This window comes from Miniopterus natalensis, chromosome 5 (genome assembly GCF_054644295.1).
Source record: "Miniopterus natalensis isolate mMinNat1 chromosome 5, mMinNat1.hap1, whole genome shotgun sequence".
NCBI classification, from domain to species: Eukaryota; Metazoa; Chordata; class Mammalia; order Chiroptera; family Miniopteridae; genus Miniopterus; species Miniopterus natalensis.
In genome coordinates this window covers 36,210,695-36,229,371 of record NC_142085.1, presented here as the reverse complement: position 1 = coordinate 36,229,371, position 18,677 = coordinate 36,210,695, and the positions used below count along the sequence as shown (strand labels likewise).

The 18,677-nt window shown below is 37.5% G+C and overlaps 1 protein-coding gene and 1 pseudogene across 1 annotated transcript in view; one reads left to right on the top strand and one right to left on the bottom strand.

Annotated features, from left to right (window-relative positions):
- The first annotated feature begins 9,009 nt into the window (after positions 1–9,009).
- IMPG1 (interphotoreceptor matrix proteoglycan 1) overlaps positions 9,010–18,677 on the top strand; it is a 106,652-nt gene continuing 96,984 nt past the window's right edge. The window contains 1 exon segment of the mRNA XM_087817144.1: positions 9,010–9,076. Within this exon segment, the coding sequence (XP_087673270.1) occupies positions 9,010–9,076 (67 nt within the window).
- Positions 13,882–16,182, bottom strand: LOC107532783 (elongation factor 1-alpha 1 pseudogene; annotated as a pseudogene).

Genomic DNA, 18,677 nt, shown 5'->3' with positions numbered 1-18,677 from the left:
AGAACTTCCTTCCCTGGGTTGCTATCATTTATATCCCCATTAAAACTGTCATCCAAGGCCTTGCCATTGTCTCCTTTCATTCCTGCTCTTATGCAGTCAGCTTTTGTCAGGTTCCATCTGCTGCCCCTCTACTCATTTGCTGGAGGCAGCCCTTTTATTTAATTCTGTAGTCTTTAGCTGACTGCCAAAATGAAACGATTATCCAGAGGGTAAATACAGAAGATGGCAGTCCACCTTAGATTACATTCGAATTGTTATTAGCCTTGTGTTTCTTTCTGTGTTATATCCCTCCTTCCTATGACATGGGGAATAATTCAGGGGAAACTCTCTGAATGACGCAGGATGAATTTTGTATTAACAAGAAAGGCACGTATTCAAGACACCTAGAAGTCCTGATGAAGACACTGGGTTTTTTTGTTTGTTTTGTTTTGTTTTTGTTAATCCTCAGTCAAAGACATTTTTTCCATTGATTTTTAGAAAGAGTGAAAGAAAAAGAAGAGAGAGGGAGAGAGAGAGAGAGAAACATTGATGTGAGAGAGCCACATCAACTGGTTGCCTCCCTCAAGTCCTGACCAGGGCTGAGGATTGAACCTGCAACCCAAGTACATGCCCTTGATTGGGAATCAAACCTGAGACCCTTCTATGAGGGGTGCCGATGATAAAACCACCGAGCCACACAGGCCAGGGTGAGAACACTGGGTTTTTATCAAAGGTAGTAGAACTTATTCTCCCCCAATCAAAGATTTAAAACTCATGGCACTGCCTACCTGCCCCTCCTAGAACTGGTTTTAAGAGTAGTTCAGCCACTCTTGGTTAGTCATTCATTTTGATGGTGATGAAAATACCTCAAGAATCCCCCTTGCCTGCTTGCATGCAGAACCAAACCAACAGTGTGAGCAAAAGAAACCTAGAACACTAATCAGACAGTAGTCCATTTACCAAAGAAAAGTGCACATGACTCCAGAGATAAAAATGGTCCCGGTTCTTACGTAGCCTCCTAACCCACGATGTTGAAATAAGTAGATGCAATGTGGAGAGAAAGACCAATGCAAACAGTGAAATTTGGATGTGGCTCCACATTTGCATTAGCTTCTCTTTATTTTAATGTTGTGATATTGTGATTTGTAATAAGAAATATATATTTGGTCCATGTCCTCGTTTAGGGCACAGAGCTCCTAAAACCCTTGGAAATTTCCTAACTGAGGAGAATAGCAAACAGATCTTTTGTTATGTTAATGAGGTGACTTCAGGCCCCACTTAGGGATGGGGGGTAGTTGACTGGGGAGCAGATCCTGTGTTTAAAGGGTTGGAACTTTCAGTCCCACCTCCTTGACCCCTGGGGATAGGAGATTGAGTTCAATCACCAGTGGGCAATGATTCAATCAATCATGCCCATGTAATGAAGTCTATATTTGATTGTATAAATTTAGAAGGACTAGGTTTAGAGAGCTTCCAGATTGGTAAGCACGAGGAGATTTGGGGAGAGTGGTGACTGGAGAGGGCATGGAAGCTCTAAGCCCTTTCCGTATACCTTGCCTTATGCATCTCGTCCATTTCACTGTTCCCGAGTTACATCCTTTCCTAAAAAACTGGTAATCTAGTAAAATGTTTCTGTTCTATTAGCTATTCTAGCAAATTAATCAGACATGAGGAGGGGGGTCATTGGAATCTATAGCCAGTCGGTCAGAGGCCCAAGTGAGAACCTACAGCTGCAATTCGTGTCTGAAGAGGGGTGGGGAGGGGAGATGTGTAGGACTGAGCCCTTAACCTGTAGAATCTGATGCTAGCTCCAGGTAGAGAGTGTCCTAATTGAGTTGAATTTTAAGACACCCAGCTGGTATCTGAGAATTGCTTGTTGATGTAGGGGAACCCCCCCCCCCACACACACACACACACAGAAATTGGTGACTAGAATCCATTATTTGTTAATTTGTCTGATGAGTGTCAGTTACTTTCTTAGCATCCGTCTTCCCTATGCTAGAGGGAACACAATGAAGATCAGTAAGGAAAAGTTGGGCTTTGGAATTACAGAGATGTAGGTTGAAAACCCTGCTTCACCTTTACTAGTTGTACAGTGAGGAAATATACTTACCATCTCTGAGCCCCAATTTCCTCAACTTTAAACCATAAATAAAAATGGCACCTACCTTACAGAGGTGCTGGGAAGATGTCATCTATGCATACAAAGCATCTATTTGAGAGCTTGGCATTTACTAGGATCTAAAAAAATTATATCCATTGATTAACAAACAGAATAGTATTTTTTATGATATTGACTAATTCATTTTGACAATTTCTACTGATTTCAGATGGAGTACATCTGCAAAGACATACTTACTGCCCTTTACCCTTACCTTGTACATTTAAAACGCACCACTGAAATTCTGCCAGAAAAGAAAGGAGAATGCTTACCTCTTTAAGAATATATAATTATGGTTGACAGTCAACCGGCTTAAAGAGCACTTCTGGATTAATTAACAGTGACCTATAATTAAACACAACAGTACTTAGAGAAAGACCCAATGATCCCAGAAAGCATTGTTTCAAAAACACTGAGTGTTTATCATTCTTGCTTGCTTTCTAAATGGCAATTATGAACATTAGTTACCCAGATTTTTAATTAAAAATGGAAAAAGTTAATAAGGTAATGCTGTCAAGAGAAACTTTTACATATTTGTCATTTTAATATAAATTCAATGCTTTTATAATCATATAGATGATATAAGATATTTTTAAGAACACAAAGTAATTTACGCCACATTTTCCTTTAAGCAGCATGTTTTATTAATAGAAGGCTATAAAGTGGGAATGGTTTTCTTAACTTGAAATTGTTGCTTTCCCTCCCAGAGAAAGAACACTGATGTTTCACAGCAGGATTAGAAAGCGTGACACAGGAACATACAGCAAAAAAAGAGAGAACGTATTTTGCTGGCACCCACCAGCTTTCCAGCCCATATGAATGTATATTAGAAATATTTCAATACATATTTACAGGGATGGGCAAAAGTGGGTTTATAGTTGTTCATATGGAAAATAATACAATAATTAATAAATTATAATACAAAAATAAATTGTTTCATGTACTCACAGCTGTAAACCTACTTTTGCCTACCCCTGTATGTATAGGTATGTATGTGTTCTAAGCCCTCATATCATTTTTCCTGGATGTGGTTATTTAAAGTAGATTCATCTTTCACCTAGTTTACTTCTCACTTTCAGATATATTATTCTAAATAAGATTCTACACCAATTTGAGAATTCTCATTTTCTTTAGATATCACCAAAAATAAGCTGTAGTTAAAGATGAGTGCTGAAAACCCATTACCCTCTGGATACCCCCAGGAAATGATATTAAAGGAATTTTTAAAGTATGAAGCCACAACAATAAACAGAATGAGGAAAGACACAGCAGCAACAGTTTGAGAATTTCTACGGCAGATAAAGCGAAGAGGTCATTTGGAACAGTCCTCCTGCTGAGGAAATGTAGAAAAGCTGGATGAAATATAAAATCATCTGATCGAAGGAAATGGAGAGCTTACAAATAGTGACACATTATCAGAATGGAAATTTACAAGACGGCAGAATCAAGACAGGTGAGCCTATATTTGGGGCCACTTTTGCCCCAGAGCATTTGCTGATCTGTAAGAAATACGGAGGTTGAATAGTGCTTTTGAAAATTGCTTGGTAGGAAACGGACAAAAGTTGGAGTCCAGGCCCTGGGAAACTCCAAAGGGCTGCATTTTAGGAACAAAGGTGAACACAAAGTGAACCATGTCTCCACCAAGTACAGCCCAGCTTTGATTTATCTGTGCTGTTGAATCTTCAACTTGGAAATTTTATTAAGCTGATCTTGGCTTGCTGGTAATCCCCAGTGCCTGGAAGAAGCAAAGGAAAATCCTCTCTGGAAGGAGATATCCTAGACTTCAAGTTCTTTCTATAAGTATATATTTTACAATAAACTTTTTATTTTAGAATAGATTTAGACTTACAGAAAAATTGTAAAGATAGAGGCCTCATAGACCCCATCACAGTTCCCCCTATTATTATGGTATATTTGTTATATTTAATGAACAAATATTGATATATTATCATTAACTGAAGCCCATACACTATTCGGATGTTCTCAGTTGTTTTTTGTTGCTGCTGTTGTTGTTGTTTGCCCTTTTTCTGTTCCAGGGTCCCATCCAGGACAACACCTTACATTTAGTCATAACATCTCCTCAGGTAAATCTTGGCTCTGACATTTTCTCAGATTTACCTTATTTTTGATGACCTTGATGGTTTTGAGGAGTCCTGGTCAGATATTTTTGTAGAATGTCCCTCAATTTGGATTTGTCTGTTTCTCTCATGATTGGACTGGGGATTATGGGATTTTTTGGAAGAAGACTACATAAATAAAGTGCCATTCTCATCACACCATATGAAGGGAGCATACTAATAACATGACTTCACTGTTGATGTTGACCTTGATCAAGGTTATATTTGTCAAGATTCTCCATTGTGAAGTTACTATTTTCTCCCTTTCTGTACTGTGCTCTTTAGAAGGAAGTCACTGTCTGCAGGTCACACTTATGCTCCCTCTCCTGGAGAGTGAATTATCTATATAAATTTCTTAGAATTTTTCTGCACAGGATATTTGTCTGTTTTTTCCCATTTATTTATTCAATAATTTACCTGTATCAGTATGGACTTGTGGGGATTTATGTCACATTTTGTGTTATAACCAAACACTATTTAATTCCCCAAATTGCTTCCATTTGGGCCATTTGGAGCCCTTTCAGCTGGATTCTATGTCCCTTTAACATACCCCCACCATTGTGGAGTTTTTCAACTTTCTTTTTTGTTTTCTTTGAGTGCATCCTTAGTTTCTGGCACTACAAGACACTCAGGTTCATCTTGACTATGTCCTGCCCCGGTGTTAGAATCAGCCATTTCTCCAGGGAGTCCTGCTCTATTTTATTGAAGAATGATAAGAACCAAGGTCTGGGTGCTAAGTGTGCTCATTGCTGTTAGGGTATCATTGCTTCTAGGCTCTCTTAGCTGATGGAGAAGAGAAAATGTGTATACTAGCCAGTACACATACACATATCCACAAACTTATACATAACATACAATTAATTTATAAATTAATATCCATTTATATGTTAATATATACATACATATCCATCTCTACCTATATTAAACTAAATGTGAGTTTATAATAATGTGCCTACTCCATCACCATATGTATTATTTCTGCCCCTTTCCCTTGCTTGTCTGTAACCTCTCACTTCATCAGTGAGAAACCTGGCTCCCCATCAGCCATCCATTTGTTTATCTGGTCAGTTCCAGTGTGCATGTTATACTTGTTTCAGAATTGTTAACTCATAGCCCCAAAGCAATTTTTTCAACTAGAGTACACTGCTTATGTGCAGTTCCCTTTGCCTCCACTCTCACAGATTTCATTTCCAAATTTATTTAGGTCAGCTTTTCCCCCACTCCCTTCAGTGAGTTTGTTTTATAGTCTTGTCACAGCCTGCACTGTCACAATTAGCATAGTTAGGTGCAACCTAAAGAATATTGTTTTAACTTACTTGCCTCAAGTTTCACTCCTCTGCTGTAAAGTTCTATGGGTTTTGAAATTTTTATAGTGTCGTACATTATAGTATTATACAAAATAGTTTCATTGCCCTAACCCCCTTTCATTTATTCAAAGCACACACACCCCAGAATGCCTGCAACTACTAATCTGTTTTACCTGTTTGCCTTTTCCAAAGTGTCATATAAATGAAATGATACAGTATGCAGCCTTTTCAGATTGGCTTTTTTAAGCCTAGCAATGTGCATTTAAGATTCATACATGTCTTTGCATGGCATGATAGCTCATGCTTTATTATTGCTAATAGTATTTCATCATACACATATACACAGTTTCTTTATTAACTAACTCACCTACTAAAGAACATATTGATCGCCTCTGGGTTTTGGCAATTATGAACAAGGTTGCTATCAAAACTCAACTGCAGGTTTTTGTGTGAACATACATTTTCAAATCAGTTGGGAGTGATTGCTGGATTATATGGTAACACTATGTTTAGTTTTATTTTAAAAACTGCCCAACTGTTTTCTAAAGTACCTGTACCAATTTGCACTCCCATCACTAATAAATGAGAGTTTCTGTTGCTCTGAATCTTTGCGAGCAATTGGTAGTGCCAATTTTTTTCCTAATTTTAGTCATTCTAATAGGTCTGTAGTGGTATCTCATTGATGTTTCAATTTGCATTTCATAGTGATGATGTTGACGTTGAGTGCCTTTTCATATCTTATTCACCATCTGTATAACTGCTGTAGAGAGGGCCCTTGTTCAGCTTTTTGGCTCATTTTTAATTGAGTTGGTAGGTTTTCTAATTGTTGAGTTTTAATTTTTCTTTGTATATTTTGGATACAAGTCCTTTAACAGAAATATATTTTGCAAATGTTTTCTCCAAGTGTGAGGCTTATCTTTTAATTTTGTTTACAGTCTCTTTAACAAAGCAGAGGTTTTTCATTTTAATAAAATCAAAGTTATCTTTTTTTTCTTTCATGGATCATGTTTTTATGTTGTATCTAAAATCTCATCACCAAGTCTAAGGTCAAATGGATTTGCTTCTATATTTTCTTCTAGAATTTTTTTAATATGTCTTTACTGATTTCAGAGAGAGAAAGGGAGAGGGAGAGAGAGAAAGAGAAACATCAATGATGAGACATAGTCATTTATTGGCTGCCTCCTGCACGCCCCCTACCAGGGACCAAGTCCCCAACCCGGGCATGTGCCTTGACCGGAAATCGCACCAGTGATCTCCTGGTTCATAGGTCGATGCTCAACCACTGAGCCACTTCGGCCATGCACTTCTAGAATTTTTATATGCATTTTATATTTAGGTGTGTGATTCATTTTTCATTTCTTTATAAGGTGTAATGTCTGTTTCTAGGTCCCTTTTGTTTGTTTATTTTGGGGGGATGTCGTATGCTATTATGTGTTGAAAGACAGTCCTGTCTCCATTGAATTGCTCCTGCAATTTTGTCAAAAATCAATAGACTATTTGTGTAGGCCTACTTGGGGGGTTCTTTATTCTGTTCCATTAATATTTGTGTATATTCTTTTACCAATACCATTTTGTCTTGCTTATTGTAGTACAACTCTTAAAATATAATGTCTGGCATAAAATAAGAAAAAATAACCACTTATACAAGGAGATAAGATAATAACAAATAGAAAACAGAAAAAGCACAGCAATAGAAACAACCCCCAGAGCTCCAGAATTTGGAATTTGAACTTTATTAAAATACTCTTACTATGTTAAATGAGATAAAAGACAAGATTTAAAACTTTAGCACAAAGGTATAAACTATTTTTAAAAATGATAAAGTGGACTTGAAGAAGAACCAAATTAAAATCCCAGAACGAAAAAACAATAACAAAAATTAAGTACATTATATTCAGCTGAAGAGAAAACAGCAAGATAAAAGATGAGTCAATATAATAAAACAGGAGGGAGCAAAAGGGTTGGAAGAACATGAGTATATGAGATACACAGATTTCATGATAAAGATGGGGCTTCAGAACAGCAGGGAAAATGATAATGTTTCTAATAAATAGTGGTAGAATGGGCAAAAGTAAACTACAGTGCTTACAGATGTGTAGGTAAGTAGTAAAAGAATTTTAAAAAGCAAATAAATGATTATGGTAGACATTCAAAAAATAATTATATCTAATGGAAAAGAAAAGTGTGTGTTTGTGAGTAGGATCATGGTGGGGTGCTATTTATATTCTTTGTTTTTACCTATATATTACTAGTTTTCACTTCATAATTTTATTAAGCTGGACATGTAGGTTTAAGCAAAGTTTTAAAATATGGATGGATGGTAGCAGACCAAGAGGAGCAAATCTTAAACCGACAGTAGAGAAAGCTCAGAAACAACCCAATTTACATCTTTTTTAAAAGAAAGATATGCCAGGTACTTCTGGAAATGGTGGTAAATTAATGGAAGGACTGAGTCAAAAATAGAAGGATAAATTGAAATATCTAATAATTAGATAGAGCTCAAGTTCTCTTCCCCATTCTATTCATTTGTGTAACTGACCCTTGGCCACTCAACAGAAGGCTGAAGGTCAGGGCACAAGCCCAGGTTGTGGCCCCAGTCCCCGGTAGGGAGTGCTCAGGAGGCAGCCTGCTTTGCTCACATTGATGTTTCTCTCTCTCCCTCTCCCTTCCTCTCACTCTAAAATTAAATTAAAAATCTTTAAATTTTTTCAAAAATAAAAATAAATAAATGTTTTTTAAAAAGTGATTGCCTTTGAATGGAGGCATGCCTGCAATATTTTTCACAAACTTTGTAGAACTCTAACTCTGTGCATGAATATTAAAAATATTAAAACAGACTTAAAATAGACCAAAAAAGTCATTTGTATGTAATGCCAGAAAGAAAGCAATTTACAAAGCAGCACATTTCTGAGTCCTTGCTGTCTCTAGAGACTAACACATATTGAACAACCATATACTTCCAGGAGTAGCAATTAAGCTCTCAATGGATGTTCCTTGTGGGTGTCATTTTGGAAAACATTTGACCCTGTCAGCCTTCTTCTGCATTTGGCAGGATGTCCCCCGGCTCTCTGTGTCACTGTAACAGGTGAATAACTAAGGAAAAAAGCATTCCTTCTGTCTGTGGACACTTGTTTATAATGGCATTTGGGGTCCTGGGGCTAAGCAGACAGATGCTCTTCCAGAAGGTTAATGAGATAAAGGTTCCTCCAGGTGGCCCTTAAGCAGAGATTACGCCTGAGGGGAGATAAGCAGATTATTCCAGAAACAGACACTGTTTCACATTCTTCATAAATTAGCTACCTCATAAAGGTAAACCAAGGAGGTTATCCTCCCTCTGCTTGCATCAATATTTAATTATTTTCCATATTTCTCTGTCATTTTTTTAAAATGAGATTTGGGGCTGCTCCATGATTGTTACTAGATTTACCAATGCGCAAAAGTCAGGATGTATTTGGAAACCAGAAGAGCTATTTTTGTTATTTGGATTTTTCTTCAAGTTCAAGGAACCAAAGGTAAGTTGTTTACATTTGTTTATTTTTAAATTGCTATCTGTAAAATCTATTTACAGAAGTGAACATTCAATATCAACAAGGTTACCACTGTATCTCAGAGGGCTAGTATATGATAGGCCCTACATAAATACTGATTGATTGATTGATTGATTGATTGTCCAAAATTATTTTTACTCTATTAAATATTTACTACATAATCCTAAGTGCAATTTATATTAACGAAGTAGGAGAGATGAATGCATACAATTCCTTAACATTGACAAATAAAATCTAAAAAATAAAGTCAATATTTTCTCATTTATGATCAGACAAAAAGTGTATTTCTTACCTTCTCATGGTTAAATCAGGAGCTGCTTTCCCTTAGAAAATAGAAAGTATGCTTTATCTTCAGAGTTAATGATTATAATCAACTCAGAAACTTGGTTGTTTTGAAGTTTTATGCATATAAAACTTAGGCATTAGATGTTCTTATGGCAAATCTTCCAGTGAATCTAAAATTAAAGCAAGCCACAAAACAGGCATATTTAAAAAAACAAAAACACAATGTATTTTTAAAAACTGTTGAAGAAAGCTTCACTTTAAAAAAAAAATCAGCCTAATTTTTAAAACATGATCATTTAAAGACATTTGAAATCAATAATTTTCAATTCTTCTTTAAGGAGGACATGGCTTTGGACAATTAACATGTTAATTGAAGCATTGGTTTGAAAATGTCCATAGAAAAGTACAATAAGTAGTTGGTTGCATTTATAAGTCACAAAAATAACTGATTATGTCGGTTATTTTACATGTAATTTTTAGTGGTTGCATTTGGAGGGAGAAAAATATTTCTGGAAAATATTACATAATAATTCCCTTTATATTTTGCTTCATATATGATAGTGGAAGAAGCGAAAGTTTACTTACCTTCCCTTTCAATTGTCAATTACATATAAATGTTTAATTTATTAAAAACATTTTAATTAAAAACAAATGGTGGTATTTCAGTGTATTCTGAACTTAATATACTATGCAAACCAATGTCTGTTTCACAAACTTGACCAGGCATATCAGGTTTGGGTTTTCCCTTGTTATTTTTGTTTGTTTAACTAATTATGTTGACTAATTTAACTATTTTTTTCTATTTTCATATATTGCATATCAGCCCTTACAATCAATTTCAAATTGCATAATTATATAATAGAAAGTTAAATAAAATAAGCACACCCAAAAGACACAATTTGTTATATACCTATTTCTATGAAACAAAGAATGATAACTGCGAAATAAAAAATCCTAACATGTTACTTGTTTGAGGCTTTTTATGCTGTAAGAATCTCAAATCTGTGAATTTCTGTTAATCTTCAATTAGTGAGGTCTACATTAATTAGAGTTTATTTACTTCAGCCAAATTGGTTTCCCATTTGTGACTAATAAGCCATCATGAGTGTATTTACATAGAAAATAGCTTTAGAAGAAAGAAGAGTTCAACTTAATACAGCTAGCCATTAAGCATAACAATTGGGTGTTTAAATTCAAGAATTTGTTTTTTAAAAATTATACATTATTGCCCGGCCAGCATGGCTCAGCTGTTGAGTGTTGACCTAGGATCCAGGAGATTGAGGTTCGATTCCTGGTCAGGGCACATGCCCAGGTGCAGGCTTGATCTCCATTCGGGGGTGTGCAGGAGGCAGCCAATCAATGACTTATCATTGATGTTTCTCCCTCTCTCTCCCTCTCCCTTCCTCTCGCTGAGATCAATAAAGACATATTTTTTTTACAAAATATAGATTATTTGAAAAATCAAAAAGATGTGAAAAATTACCCATCGTATTTCCATCCAAACACAGCGTATGCTAGCACCTTCAAATGATGCCCCAGTCTTTTTTCTATGTATGCTTACATTCTACATTGATATCTAGTTTTGATATCTACATTGATATCTACATTGAGAATCATCTTATAGGTCATATAATCTTCCTTTCAGTTAACACTCAACAAAAAAGAAATAGTTGTTTCTATTTTGTTATTATGAATAATATTGTAATGTACATCTGGGTGCATAAGCCTCTCTCACTATTTAAGATTCTTAACATAAGTTCACTAAGGTAAAATTACTGGGTCTGAGCAATATAAACAGTTTTATGGTACTTGATTCATATTGCCAAATTACTTCTCAAAAGGTTTCCTATGCCCTTAAGTGATCTTACCCCCGCCCCCCGGTTTGATTCCCAGAGTGTTTACCATGTACCCAATACAGAATACTAAGGTATTCAAAGACATGCCTTTATTTCAAAAGGTTTCCTTTAAGTTTTCTAGATTCTGAATGTAATTTTTTCCACTGATACAAAAAAGTGAAATGGTTTTTATTTTAAAACATTTATTAAATAAAACTGTTTAGTGCAACAAAATATAGTTCAATTGTTTCAAAGAACAATTCCTTCATGGAGATACCAAGGCTCCTCTCTTCGGTATCCACAGTGGAGATACCAGTTGCACTGGGTGTACACAGCACTGCTTTATGCTCTTGCCTTTCCATTTCACATAAATAATTTCATCTAATGGCTTGTCACGTGTTGATGTGTGGGATAAAGAGAAGAGAGAAAACCCACCCTTAGCAAACCCTAAAATGGAAATGGTGTTTATTGCAGTATGTGCCTTTTGCATTGCATTTGGTTATACTAAATGAAACCTTTAACTAAGTTATTATTAGTTCACCAAGGTAGGGTAATTATTTTAGTAGCTGTGAAATGTCAGGAAATTTGCATTTGAAGACACTCCATTTCTTGCTAATCCTTTACCACTGGGATATGTTCTCATTTCATAAAATTTCCCAGGAAGTTATTTTCCCTCATTGTGGCTCCATTAGCAGAGAACAGGGCTTCATTTGTATACCTGAGATAGCTGCCCAGTGACAGTCACATTGACTTTACAGCTCCTGTAAATATATATATATATTTTTTTTTAATTTCTGCTACAGCCTCAGGACAGTGTAATTCAAAAGGTTCAAGGCAGGTTATTTTTGTTCAATTATAGCTGAGAAGGTGTCCTTAAAATCAAAGCTGTGTAAATTAAAAACACTTTGCATTGGATTGAACAAACTGGTGGCACGCTTCAAACCATTTATTAGATTATATACTTACTTTAAAAATAAAGAAGCAGTTGCTGCCTTGTGGCCCCTCTATGCTTGCTTCACTGATCACACTAGACTGTTATATATGTGAGCTAATTAGGAAGCAATGACACGATCTACTGCTTTCTTCGCCATTTCTGTCAATCATGAGCATGCAGCCACCTCAAACATCAACTATATTTGCACACTAATCCTCTCTGGTAACTCAGATTTTGTATACCTTTAGGGCCTCAATCATTTTCACAGATTTTATGTTGTTTTAAAATAATCCATCTGGCCTGGCCTGGCATGACTCAGTGGTTGAGCATCGACCTAGGATCCAAGCGATCAGGGTTCGATTCCCGTCAGGGCACATGCCCAGGTTGCGGGCTCGATCTCCAGTCGGGTGCGTGCAGGAGGCAGCCGATCAATGGCTTCTCATCATTGATGTTTCTATCTCTCTCCCTCTTCTTTCCTCTCTCTAAAATCAATAAAGATATATATTTTTAAAATAATAAAATAAAATAACCCGCCCAGCCAGGCGTGGCTCAGCAGTTGAGCGTCAACCTAGGATCCAGGTGATCCGGGTTCGATTCCCGGTCAGGGCACATGCCCGGGTTGCGGGCTCGATCAATGACTTTCTCATCATTGATGTTTCTGTCTGTCTCTCTCTCTCCTCTTTCCTCTCTCTGAAATCAATAAAGATATATTAAAAAATGAAATAAAATAACCCATCTGAGGCAACAAAGTTTGTTTTCCACAGTCATCTCTAGGTTTATATTATAATTCAGTATATATGTGGTAATGACCATATAAAAGTCCTGAGCTCATCCCTATTTTGTGAAGTACCAAACTCCAGGGTGTCTGAGGTCTCAATCCATATCACTCTTCTTGCTTCAGGGTAGGAAAGACACTTCTGCAGTTGTGGGTAGGGAACTGGTTATACCAACCCTTGGGATTGCTGAAAGGAAGGAGAAAGCCTCTGACCACAATGTGAGTTTTAACCTTCCAAAGCAGACAGTCTTCAGCAATCGCTGGGTCTGAGCCCACTGAGAGGGACAGAGTGTCACTGGGATTTGAGCCTCCCAAATCAAGAGCACCAAGTCGGGTGGAACCATTTCAGTAACAGATGGTGGTGCACTTTTTGTTCTGGGTCCAAGGCAACCCACATGGCAAAATTTATCCCTCAATGAGTTGACGTGGTTGACTCGAATAGCCATGGTAATGAGAATTTGTATATGGAAATGGCACTGTCAAGTGTGAACTACACATGCATTGCTATATTTATTTATTGAAAATGTACTGCCATGGATGCACCTCTCTTCTTGCCGCAGGAAATGTGGGAAAGAATATGAAAGAGCTACAGAACAGTGGCAAATGCTTCTAAGCATACGGTTGTATTCAGTGGATAAATATTATCCCATGTACAGTCAGCCATTCTTGGGAAAGCACTGTCTTTCTGAGTGCCCTTGTAAAGTCACCTTAATTCCTTCCAACTTGGTTTTCTTCATTCAGCCATCTTTAGTCCCCTCCCCCACCTCAGACAACATCTATTTTCACAATTGCTTCCCTAGGAGAAGAAGGGTTCAAGGAAACTAAACCAAAGGGAATTTTGTGGAGAAAAGTCAAGACCTCAAAATTAATGAAAATTTCCACTTCAGAAATACTTTAACTTCATACAGAAAATAACATGTGTAGGGCTAATTTGTCTGTCTTAAAGTTCCTGCTGCATTTACAAATAAACAAAAGTTACACTTAATTAAGCCCAACTGTGAAACCCAAGGGCGCTATTATGAACCAACTGTAGTTAGTTCAGAACTGATAAAAATACTTTGCAGATAGAAATCATATTGATACTTTTCTTGTAAAAGCTCAAGCAAATCTTAATTAATCTTACCTCCTAAGATTTTACAGATTGGTGCACAATGTGCTCATTATTCAGTAACCTAAGGCAGATAATGCTAAGTAATGTTCCTAAAATCATTTGAGTTGAGAAGGTTAGAACCAAAACTGGGATTTAAGCTGTATCAAGTTCTATCCTATATCCACTTAGTCTATTAATCAGTCCAATATCATATGATGAGTGTAATTAACATGGTTTTTACTATCAATTCAAAAGCCAAATTTCCTCTGCTAACAACACTAGATGATCGCTAGTTCTGGGCCATTTCTAATATTTATAAGCATCACTAATCTCAGGATATTTGCCCATATTATTCAGCTCTACTATAAAAATTAAAGCACCCATTTTAGGAGTTCTATTACTCATTAAGAAAGAAGTGTGACATTTGAACTCCTCAAAGAAGTAGAGTCGTTTATTTATTGTCATTTTATTTTTTTCTCATTAAACTTGTTTGAATGGGTCTCAAAATTCTGTGACAGATTTTTTTGGTCAACTTGTTTCCATTAAAAAGTACTGATTTTAAAAACTAATAACTTAAAAACTGCCACACACACAAAAAACACAAATGGTCCATAAAACATTCTCCTTTCCTTCTGAGTTTTATGATGCATTGTAATCATTAACCAGTCTTCTACTATTAAACTTAAATGGCCAATTGAGACAAACAGTTCTGAGACCGTTCTTCCACCACTGATTAAGACTGGGGTGGCAGGTATTGGGGGTAATATTCCTTTAGCCTTCTGAGCTTTCTGGGCAGACTTGGTGACTCTGTCAGCTCCAGCTGCCTTCTTGTCCACTGCTTTGATGACACCAACAGCAATGGTCTGTTTCATGCCACAGACAGTACAACGGCCCAGAGGAGGACAGTCAGAGAAGCTCTCAATACACATGGGCTTGCCAGGCACCATATCAATGATGGCAGCATCACCAGATTTCAAAAACTCTGGGCCATCTTCCAGGTTTTCCCCAGAACCACGATCAATCTTCTCCTTCAGCTCAGCAAACCTGCAAGCACTGTGAGCTGTGTGACAGTCCAGCACAGGTGCACACCCAGCACTGATCTGGCCTGGATGGTTCAGGATAACCACCTGAGCCGTGAAGCCAGCTGCTTCCATTGGTGGGTCATTTTTGCTGTCATCAGCCACATTGCCATGACGAACATCTTTGACAGACACATTCTTGACATTGAAGCCCACATTGTCCCCAGGAAGAGCTTCACTCAAAGCTTCATGGTGCATTTCAATAGACTTCAGTTGTAACATTGACTGGAGCAAAGGTGACCACCATGCCGGGCTTGAGAACACCAGTCTCCACTCGGCCTAGAGGGACAGTACCAATACCACCAATTCTGTAGACATCCTGGAGAGGCAGACGCAGGAGCTTGTCAGCTGGACGAGTTGGTGGTAGGATGCAATCCAGAGCTTCAAGCAGTGTGGTTCCACTGGCATTGCCATCTTCATGGGTGACTTTCCATGCCTTGAACCAAGGCATATTAGCACTTGGATCCAGCATGTTGTCACCATTCCAACCAGAAATTTGCACAAATGCTACTGCGTCAGGGTTGTAGATAATTTTCTTAATGTAGGTGCTGACTTCTTTAACAATTTCCTCATATCTCTTCTGGCTGTAGGGTGGCTCAGTGAAATCCATTTTGTTAACACCAACAATCAGTTGTTTCACACCCAGTGTGTAAGCCAGAAGGGCATGTTCACGGGTCTGCCCATTCTTGGAGTTACCTGCTTCAAATTCACCAACACCAGCAGCAAGAATCAGGACAGCACAGTCAGCCTGAGATGTGCCTGTAATCATGTTTTTGATGAAGTCTCTGTGTCCTAGGGCATCAGTGGTGGCCGCATAATACTTGCTGGTCTCGAATTCCCACAGGGAGATATCAATGGTGATACCACATTCACATTCAGCTTTCAGTTTATCCAAGACCCAGGCATATTTGAAGGAGCCCTTCCCCATCTCAGCTGCCCCCTTCTCAAATTTTTCAATGGTTCTTTTGTCAATCCCACCACATTTGTAGATCAGATGGCCACTAGTGGTAGACTTGCTGGAATCTACGTGTCCAATGATGATGATGTTGATGTGAGTCTTTTCCTTTCCCATTTGGGGTTTGATTTAGTGGTGGTTTTCACGACACCTGTGTTCTGGCAGCAAACCCATTGCAAAAAAGCTGTGTGTCATTTTAAATGCCCACCATTAAAGTCTAAGTTTAGTGGCAAGTGACTTATTTAAGATTGTTATGTATCTAAAGGCAGTACCTGGCCTAATGGGTGTGATTTGACACAGTGGGAAAGCCTTTTCTGAACCAAAAATACCTTCCTATCAAACACTGAAATTTTACCTCCAAGTTAGCAGTTCTTTTAGACTTGAGATATGCAACTCTGAAACACCCCTTTCTAATAATTTCTCTTCATTCCTTCCTTCCATAGAATCTGATTTGTAGTCTCATCAAAACACTCCAGTCCCTCAGCCTCTCCTAGTTTCTCCAGTGCTTCAGCCCATCCAAATCTCAGTGTCCTGCACACTATCCTGGGTCCTAGGGTCCCCTCTAATCTCTCTCGTCTTCTTGTTAGTACAATAGAAACTTACTCCTCGACTTTCTGCCCCACTTGCTTGGTTGTTCCACTCTAAGCTTGGCCATCACTTTTTTCACTCTCATTCCTGGGCTGCCAAGTGGTAATAGTCATTTCCAACTAAACAGAGCGCTTCCATGAAACAAATTCATGTGCTATAACCTTAATGGGGCCCTCCAAGCTCCTCCACAGTGATACTCATCTCTGATTCCCTGACTTAGTCTCTCATTGTGATTTCCAAACCTTCCCTCTCTCCTCGAGTCTGCAGCCCGATTCTCCCTCATTCACATAACAGCACAGTTAAGAGCGAAGACGCTAGGGTTTGTGTAGGACTGCATGCGACAGAACACAGCTGCACAGAACAGTTCTGTCACAGAACAGTTATGTGACCTTGGCAAATTGCTCAGTCTCATATCTATCTCCATCTTATGGTTTCTCATCTGTAGCATGGGAATGATAATAGCAGTGTCTGCCTCATCGGGCAGTAATGGAGATAAGTGAGATAATGTTTGCGAAGCTCTTGGTGAGGTATCTGCTATACAAATGCTAGCCCCTGAGATGACTATGATGACTACTGAGAAGACGGAAGTCATTTGATTTAATTTGACATCACTTCTTTCCACCTCAGAGTTTCTCTGAATCTTTATTCAAACTCTTCTCATTCTTTGTTTCAGAGAGAATAAAAAGAGTTTATATTTTGCTAATGTTGTTGCTATTTACCTATGACTTTACCTCCATTTACAACCAATTCCTCCAAGGCTTTCCTCTGTCAGTCTCCTTTTCCACTGAATTTTCCCAGCATAAAGACTTTAATGGAATATTTCTCGACACTGGTAAAAACACCAATGCTGGAGGTCCTTCATTAAAGATTCTGATTTAATGTATCTGGGATAGGATAATTGTTAAATCTGTCCAGGTGGTTCTACTATGCAGGCAGGTTTCAGAAACATCTTATTGCCCTTCTGTAAAGATATATGAGTCAGTAAATTATGGGCCAACAGGGGACTTGTTTTAATCTCCCCTTCTTTAGTAAGTTATATCATAAATATATTTCTAATCCAAAGGGAGTGGTCTCATTATTTAACAGGACTCACAGAATGATTTGCATAATCATTTCCTTCATTATATTGTTTCATTTTTTAACAGTTTTACATAAAACAGCACTGATTATATTAGGGCATAGATAGGTTACAGGAATATGTATTTTGATAAAGTTACACAGAATGCTCTAATGCACACCATTAAAAGATAAATGCTTCATGAGGACAGGGACCGTGTCGATCTTACTCTTTATAATATCATCAGCAGCCCCTTTCTGGCATAAACCACTCTGCTTCTTGAATTCTATCTCATTTCATGCTGTCAACCTTTTATCTCTAAAGTCAGGAATTTTGGTATCATCTAAAACATCTTCCTCTTCTTCATACCTAATTTATTACCAAATCCTATCAAATGTGGCGCTGATAAATATTTAGCAATTATCCCTACAGGGGTAAAAATCCTTACCCATAGTGTTTGCCAATATCCATAATGCAAATAAATAGTGCTACCATGGCCAGTTTCAGACTGTAGGGATTATAGATTTTAGACTGAGAAGACATCAGTAATTACATAACTAGGTTTTAATAAACCTTGGACTCATTTTAGACTGTCATTTCTGTAGATTTTATATTGTATTGAATTTTTTCTTAATTTTTTTCCATCACCATGTATCCCCCCTATGCTCTTTTCCAACTCCACCCATATTTAAGCCACTAGGATTTATTGTTTGTGTGTGTGTCTATGTGAAGCAGAAAAACAATGTTTTATGTGGATAATCAATTGTTTTAGCACTGTTCACTAGATAGTTTCTCTTTTTTTCTCTGCTCTGTGAACTCTTTCTGTCATGAACATGAGTTTATCCATTTTATTTTCCCTAAGCCGGTGCTACATTGCTTTAATTACTACAACCATATTTCCCTGGCTTTGTTCTCTTTCTACAGGAGTGACTAAGCTATTCTTGACCCTCCACTCTTCCATAATACA